The following is a 7,885-nucleotide window of genomic DNA, read 5'->3' as shown; positions in this document are numbered from 1 at the left end:
AAGAGAACATTGTTCCAGGCAGAGGGAACAGCATGTGCAAAGGTCTCTAGACGAGGAACAGCAAGATGTTTCAACCTGGCTGCAGTTTGCTGAAGAAGACTGATTGCAAGGCCTGCCGAGTGGGACTAGGTGAAAAACGTAGAATGTATTTTGAGGGCTATGGAGGCCAAAGATAATCTATTCTTTTAAGTAATTGTTTTAAATTGTGAAATATAACACACAAAAGAGCAAACGGATTGTAAGTGAACAATTCGATGAATTATCTCAAAGTGAACATAGGTAACCAGCCCCCCAAGTTAAACAAAACATGACCAGTGTTGTTAGAAATCCCCTTCACTCTTACCTCCCCTCAAGGGGATAACCAGATGAAGTCACTTGGACCTGCTTTTGTTCTTTATATAGAGGGAATCACACCATGCTTTTTTTTGTACCCAGCCTCTTTTGTTCAGCATTATGTATGAGAGCTGCGTGGTGTTGAGTGTAGCAATAGCACATTTTTCATGGCTGTGTAACATTCCACAACACAACTATGTCACAACTTATGTGTTCTGCTGTTACTGGACATCTGGTAATTTCCAGTTTGGGGCCATGATGACTCACCTCCAGGGTTCTGAACACTCTGGTGTCTTTTGGCAGACTCAAGTGGCATGTCTGTTGGGGGATGGGTCTAATAGGGGCACTGCTGGGTGCCAAACAGCCTTCCAAAATAGATGTAACCATTTACACTCCCCGAGTGTGATTTGTGGTTTTCAACACAAGGATGAATAGTAAGCAGTGAGTTACCCTATCACACTGGTGTTCTTCAGAGGTGCTTTGGCTACAGTGAGAGAGGTGGGCCCAGCAGGAGGCTGGTGTGACTACCCGGTCTCCTCTCGCCTCTCAGTCTCCTCCTTTTCTCTTTAGCAACATGAGACATTTCCCTGAGGCCAGTGGGCCGTCACCACCCATCATCCTGCCTCCCTTTCTGTGCACTTGCCCCCTGCCCATGGGAACCCACTGGATTAGGGAGGCAGATGAGAATTCCTTGCACTTTGAAAAGTCCTCTGGGTGCTCCAGCTCCCTGAGGGTGGGATTTCTGTGTCATACAGTCCTTGCAAAGCTCTTGCAAATTTGGGATGGCTGCCCACCCTCCTCACCCCCATGCCCACCCAAGTCCACATCAGGAAATCTTTCCTTATGGCTCTCTCGGGGGGCGGGGGGGTGGGAAGGGGGGGCCTTCAGCCTGTGAGGGGGGGGCCTTCAATCTGTTCTTTGTGGGGGCGGGGTCCAGGTTCAGCTGGGGGTCTGCATTCTCTGATCTGGAAAAAGGGTCCGTGTGTGCGCACAGTGGGGTTAGATGCTGCAGTCTCAGTCTCTTCTGCTCTAAGGGAAAAGAATGTCACTTAGGGGCCTTCGGGCCTGCTAATCAGAAACCAGCTCTGCTAACCCTCCAGCACCTGGGCTGGCTGTGTGACCTGCAGCCTCCAGCTGACCCTCTCTGGTCTATGCATCAAGTTAGGGAGTACACTTATAAGATGGACTCATCTAGGACTCTCGATATTTGGTCCTGTAACAGAGGAGGGAGCCCAGACATAAAAGAAGTCCTCTTCTCCCTGGGAAAGGGGGGGAACCACAGGCAGCCCGCAACACAGAGGCAGGGACACAGCAACCAACCTTCTCACATCTTTATTTGAAAGGCACAGCTAAGCCCACCCTCGATACAGCATTTTCACTTCTCTGCAGAGTTCAAACGACTGAACACAACAAAAGCTGACAGTCTAAAAGGCTATATACAGACACAGGTGTGGGTGTTGCTTTTTTTTTTTTTAAACATTTTGTCTTTTTTTTTTTTAATATCCCCTTTCTTAAAAGACAAGCTAGTATACTGGAAAAAGAAAAAAAAAAAACCAAGACAACTTGAGTACCCTCATCTTTATTCGGGAAAGGGAGAAGGGGAATCTTGGGTTGCCCACCCCCACCCTGCTCATCCTGGCTTAACTTTCATCCTTGGTGGGCGAGGAGAGGAGGAGAGAGGACCAGGTGGGCATGAGCATCTGAAACTAGCAGAGGTGAGTGGGTGGGAGGTGGTGGGAGAGACAGGGGTGCCCAGGGCAGGAAGGGGCAGCTAGCATTGTGTTTGCATGCAGTGCCAGGGTGGGAGGCTGGGGTGTGCCCTACGGGGGCCCAGCAGGCATACTGTCAGTTACACATGTGCAAAATGGGGAAGTGCAGGGGGTGTTAGACTTCTTGAGGTTTTGCCTCCTGACCTGACCTCCCATTTGCATCTCCAGGCCTCAGCTTGCCTTATCTGTGGTACAAGCAGGTATTGACCCATTCAGGCTGCAGGGGGGTGGAGGAGGGAGGCTGGGAGCCAGAGCAAAGCTAGGGGAGGGTGGCACACAAGCAGGGCTAAAGGCCCCAGCAGCTACTATAAATACTACCGGAGTTTAGCCAATCCCGAGCTATACTGTCTTGCAGTGAACATTCCTCTCTCTGTATCTTGTGTCTCCTCTTTGTCCCCCACCCTCCCCATCCCGGCCACCAGCTAATCTGACTTCTCCCCATCATCCTCCTGGTGAGTGTCACCGTCGTGCCCATTCTTGTCTTCCTTGGAGAGATGGGCCTGGGAGCCCAGCGCAGACAGCGAGAGGAGGCCAGTGCCCGCGCTGACCGCCGGCAGGGAAGGTGGCTGCAGCCCCACGGGCAGTGGGGTCAGGGGCAGGGCCAGAGCCTGCAGCTGAGACAGCTGGTGGGCTTGGAGCTGCTGCTGCAGGACAGAGGGAGGGGGGATATTAGCCACTTCGGGCCCACTGGCCACCTGTCATCCTCCCGCCCACCCTAGACCCCAGACTTACTCGGATGATGGAGTTCAGCTCTGGAGCCGTGACCTGCTTAGCTCTCTCGATGGCTCCCAAGACTTGCTGCTGGTGCTTGAAAGAGAGAGGACACAGGGGGTTTGTGTCAGCCCGGGAGAAGCCCTCCTCCCACCTGGCCTGTTAGGCGATCCCAACCCCCGTGGCTTTCCATCCCACCAGCAAGCCGCCTCTCTCTAGCCGCTTCCTTTCACCAAGCCTCAGTCTCTTCATCTGGAAAATGGGGACAAATGGAGATGCACAGAAAACCCAAAGGGGTTGGGGCCAGATACTTAGGGAAAAAAAGGCCTTTGGCTGAGGAGAGAAACCTTGGATCATGATGCCACGTGCAAAGAAAAGTGCAATGCACGGCCTGGCCAACTGTACAGGGAAGTCTTTTTAAAAAATATATATTTTATTGATTTTTTTACAGAGAGGAAGGGAGAGGGATAGAGAGTTAGAAACATCGATCAGCTGCCTCCTGCACACCACCTACTGGGAATGTGCCCGCAACCAAGGTACATGCCCTTGACCAGAATCGAACCTGGGACCTTCCAGTCTACAGGCCAATGCTCTAGCCACTGAGCCAAACCGGATAGGGCTGTACGGGGAAGTCTTGTTCCTTCAAGAGCTCAGAGACTGTGCTGGGAGATGTGCTAATCCAAGCTCCTGTCCTCCCCGCACACGCCCTGTCCCTGGCCATGAATTCTGGCAGGGCTGGGGTATGAGTCTAGGTTTAGGGAATATCTCCCACCTGTTCCCACCCCTCCTTGAAAGTCAGTCTCTCCTGCTCTCAGATGCTAGAATCTGTCTTCCTTTCTGCCTTGGCTGCTGGGAAGCCCCGACATGAAAAGTAAGCACAAGTCTAGGTCTGAGGGCTCCCAGACCCTCTTCTCTGGGATTTTTATGGTGTCCTTCTGGAATGGTCCCAAGGCACACACATCCCCTAAAGGTCCCTGAGATACGGGTAGGGCTTAAAGAGGGAATGATGAATTATCAACAGTAAACCTGGCAGAGAGCAGCAGCTGGGCCTTATTCGGTCGGGTGGGGCACAGGTGTGGGGTCTCTGTGGAGCGGGTCTTACACCAAGAGTCTGAGAACCCCCAAAAATAGAAGAGGAAGAACGGGGCGCCTGGTTCTCCTGGATGTGTGCATGTGTGCATGTGTGCCTCGCATCTGTATACATCTGTGTATGCAGCTGTGGGAGGAAGAACGGGGCGCCTGGTTCTCCTGGATGTGTGCTTGTGTGCCTCTCATCTGTATACATCTGTGTATGCAGCTGTGTCTGCTTGTGTATCCGTGTCCATATCCACGTTTGTATCTGTGCACGTGTGCGTGTCTCTGCACCTGTTGCACAAACATGTATCTGTGTGTGCCTATGGGTATGTGCACCGTGTGTATCTGTGTGTTGCATCTGTTTAGCTGCCTCTTTGTATGTCTTTGTGTGTGTGCAGAGTGCCTCCCGCACACACCGCTTGTCCCTAGCGTGAAGCAGCCCACAGGGCCTGGCAGGTGAATCTCAGGAGGATGAAAGGTAGAAGCAAAACAAGGAAAAAAAACTCCTGGTGCAGCCCTTGGCATAGCTGACATTTTTACAGTGAAATGACTCACTCAGGCTAGGAATTCCAGAGTAGGGTGAGGCCCCTCCCTCCCCAGCCCTGCACCCCTGGGGGTTCTCCAGCCTGGGGATTTTTCTGCACAGGCTGACTAGTAGCTGGGAGGTCCAGAGAGGGGAGGCATGTGCCCCGGGGCGCCCAGATCACTGCTGCCCAGGTGACTGCAGTGGGGAGGACCTGGAGCAAGTTCATGGCCCATCTATCGCCTCTTCTCTAAGCCCCCGGGGACCCAGCTTACCTCTTGGGAAAGGTAGGGGAGGACCTGGGCACAGATCCCATTCAGCCTCTTGACAATTTCAGCCTAAAACAAACACACAGACTCTTTAGTCCCTAGTTCTCTCCCAAGCGCAGGTGCAGACCAGCCCCAGAGGCCCGGGGTTCTGACTAAGAGGGATCAGCTTAGCCCAGGGTGGGATCAACACCTGGGACCCCGCCGGCATCTCATCAGTGGCAAAGGCAGGATCTGAGGCTGGTGCTCAGCCCTACAGCTAACAGTGCAGGCCCAGTCCAGAACCCAGGCTGGGCCACTCAGGATGTGGGTGGCCCTGGGAAGATGACGCCCAGCGCCTGGTAGGTAGTGAGCACTCCGTGGGAGGAAGACAGGGCAGAGCGCAGTGGCATTATTATTCTGTGACATCCTTGACAGTGGCCTCCTCAGGGCAGAGATGGCTAAAGCAAGGCCGGAGGACGAGAAGCAATCTTCGGGTCTTACCAAGTGAGTGAGTGTGAGAACATGTCACCCGCCTGCCACTGTCACAAAGGGGTGGCAGATCTAGGGAAGGCCTCTGCCCCTCCTCCTCAGGCAGAACAACCTCCCAGGGAGACCTGAGAAAGAACGGGGGTGCTTGGGAGGGAACAAGATCTGAGCACCAGGGCAGGCTTGGCATCCGGCCAAGGGGCGGGCTCCTACCTGCCTGGGGGTGCCATGGAGAGAGCGAGAGGGCGTACCTGCTTGTGCATCTCAATGTTCAAGCCATAGGACATCTCGTAGTACTGCAAGAGGGGAGACAAAGAGAAAGAAATGGGGGCTGGTGAAAGGTGGGGGGGGCTCAAGTGACAAAGAGATACGGTGACAGAGACAAAGGGGGAGGCAGAGCAGGGGAAAAGCAGAGAGGCATGGAGTAGGGAGCGATGGAGACAGGCAGGTGGGAGGGAGATAGAAGGAGGGGGGAGGCACCCACACCCGGAATGGGCCCAGGTGCCTGGTGGGGCTGCTTCCAGAGCTGAGGGAGCTCTAGGGCCTCAGCAGCAGCCTGACTCCCTGGTTTCTGAAAGAATCATCCAGCCCCACCTCCCCCCCAACACACACACATTCCAGGGCTCCTAATCTTTTATCTTTATGTGTCTTGTCTGCGGGTGGCCCCAGACTGCAGGGAAGTTTGCCTTCCTGGGTATAAATAATGGAAGATAAACAAAGCCTGCTGGGCTTGGCTCTGGAGCCAGGAGCCCCCTTCTCCAAGCCCCAGATCTAACCCTGCTCCCTCCCCTGTTCTAAACCCTCTCATGGCTTCCCATCACCCTCCCCCCCACCAAAGCCCAGTGGTTCCTAGGCCTTTGCTTAGTCCTTTGTCCTCCCTCCTCCAACCCCCAAGCTCCTACTCATTCTTCAAGACCCCAGGGGCAATGCCCCCAATTCTCCAAGCAGGGGCTTCCCTCTGGCGTCCCCCAGCCCCCTCCTTCTGGAGCTGGGAGCTGTAGTGTCAGTCTCTGCCTCCCCCACAGCCCGGGAGAGCTGGGCTAGAGACTGGGCCAAGGCAAGGGTTTTTTGATGTGGAACTCACCACCTGGTGAGTATGAACCAGCAAGTGATTCTGGCAGTGTGGATGGACAGGCTCTCAAATGTCAGTGGGAAGGATGCCTTGTTACCCCCTCCCTCCCACCGACCTCAAAGGTGTCAGCCTCCTGGGGGGCAGGGGAGGAAAGCCCAGGAGTCCTCTTTCCAAAGCTTGGGAGAGGAGGGGTTAAGCAATGGGATGCCTGGATGGTGGGGGCGGGGATCCGGCTGCTCCCCCACGTCAGTTCCTGGCTTCCACAGCCGCTGCCTCCTCTGCCGGCTGCCAAGGACAGCCAGGGGACCTGGCAGGCCCAGGCTGCAACCCGGCGGTTTGGCAAATCCACCACCGCCTGGGCCTGCAGCCAGGCCAGCAAGGTGGACCCTGAATCCTCACACTTCCCAGAGGAGGTGGCCAGGTTTCAGCGGCAGCTGCTGGTGCTGCAGGACGGTCTGGGCTCCCCCCACCCCCACCCACCGGGCCTCAGCCGGCTCACCATCACATAATGACGCTGCATCTCCGACTTCTCGCTGGCCAGCTTGTCACATTCGAGCTTCAGGCTGAAAAAGAACATGGGACAGGGGGTGGGGGCTGGGCTTACCCCCAAACTTTGACAGGAGACACACACAACACGACCTCCTCTGTGAGGATAGGGTGAGGGGAACCTCAAGTTCCCTAACTGTAAAATGGGGGTTAAGAAACCAGCCTTGCAGATCTGGTGGTGGAGAAAACGATAGTGATAATAATAAAAATAACAAGTCTGAGCAAACATCCTGTGGGGTCAGCCAGGGATTCAAACAACCTTTTACCCATCCCCCAAACCAGTACTGTGAGCATCACTCATTTTACAGATGATGCAATGGACGCCCAGAGAGGTTGAGTAACTGGCTCAAGGTCACAGAGCCAGGAAGCTGGCTTCAGAGCCACACTCTAACCACAGGGGAAAACTCCAACAGGGGAAGGACAAATAGAAACTGTGAAGGGGCCCAGGAGAGGCCCAGGGGCTGACCGATAGGGCCCTGGGTTGGACTCACCAAGTAATCTCCAATGGGGCCCAGCCCCTCTTCTGGCCTTGATTTCACCAGGGGGTAAAAGTTCTACTGTTGGGTAATAAGAGATGGGGACCCCCTGGCCTCTCTCAAGCTCCCCCAAGCAAGGAGGAGCTTCAGGCATTTATTAAAGCTTCCCCCACCCCCACCATGAAGGCCTCCTGGGGGAAAGGCAGGAAAGCCCAGTCTGTCTGGATTGAGTCCGTCCGACAGTACAGACTCAATCCAGACAGACTGGGTTCAAAGTTCAGCCCTGGGACTCGGATGCTGTGTGACTCTGGGCAAACCTTTCTACCTCTCTGGGCCTCAGTCTCTGTGCCTGTTAAAAGTACCAACCTCCCTGGTGGGAAGATGAAAACGAAAGGGATTAAATCAGGAATGTTCTTAGAATAATGCCTGGCATATTTTAGCCCCCAATAAATGCTTGTTGATCGCAGTCACCCCAGGATCCTGTGTGTCACTCTGCCAGACTGACCATAACTGTACAGCCAGTTCAGAGATGAGCCATGGCTAGGGTTGTTGTGACACTCCCCCGTCTTGAGTTTGTTTTCGGATTTTTTTTTTAAAGTTCATTTGTTGCTACATTAAAAACAAACAAACCCAGCCCTGGCCAATTT

At 54.2% G+C, this 7,885-nt stretch overlaps 1 protein-coding gene across 1 annotated transcript in view; it reads right to left on the bottom strand.

The window, feature by feature from the left end:
- Positions 1–1,649: 1,649 nt before the first annotated feature.
- Positions 1,650–7,885, bottom strand: part of AES (amino-terminal enhancer of split) — an 18,704-nt gene continuing 12,468 nt past the window's right edge. The window contains exons 3-7 of the mRNA XM_014533693.1: positions 6,716–6,779; positions 5,396–5,440; positions 4,686–4,748; positions 2,835–2,909; positions 1,650–2,746 (exon numbers count right to left, since the gene is read on the bottom strand). Coding sequence (XP_014389179.1) covers positions 2,525–2,746; positions 2,835–2,909; positions 4,686–4,748; positions 5,396–5,440; positions 6,716–6,779 — 469 coding nt within the window. The 3' untranslated portion in view covers positions 1,650–2,524. The remainder of the gene's footprint in view (positions 2,747–2,834; positions 2,910–4,685; positions 4,749–5,395; positions 5,441–6,715; positions 6,780–7,885) is intronic.

The sequence above is a fragment of the Myotis brandtii genome, unplaced genomic scaffold, assembly GCF_000412655.1.
Source record: "Myotis brandtii unplaced genomic scaffold, ASM41265v1 scaffold122, whole genome shotgun sequence".
In the NCBI taxonomy this organism is placed as follows: Eukaryota; Metazoa; Chordata; class Mammalia; order Chiroptera; family Vespertilionidae; genus Myotis; species Myotis brandtii.
Note: the sequence above shows the minus strand (reverse complement) of the source record. Positions and strands in the feature narration are given on the sequence as shown.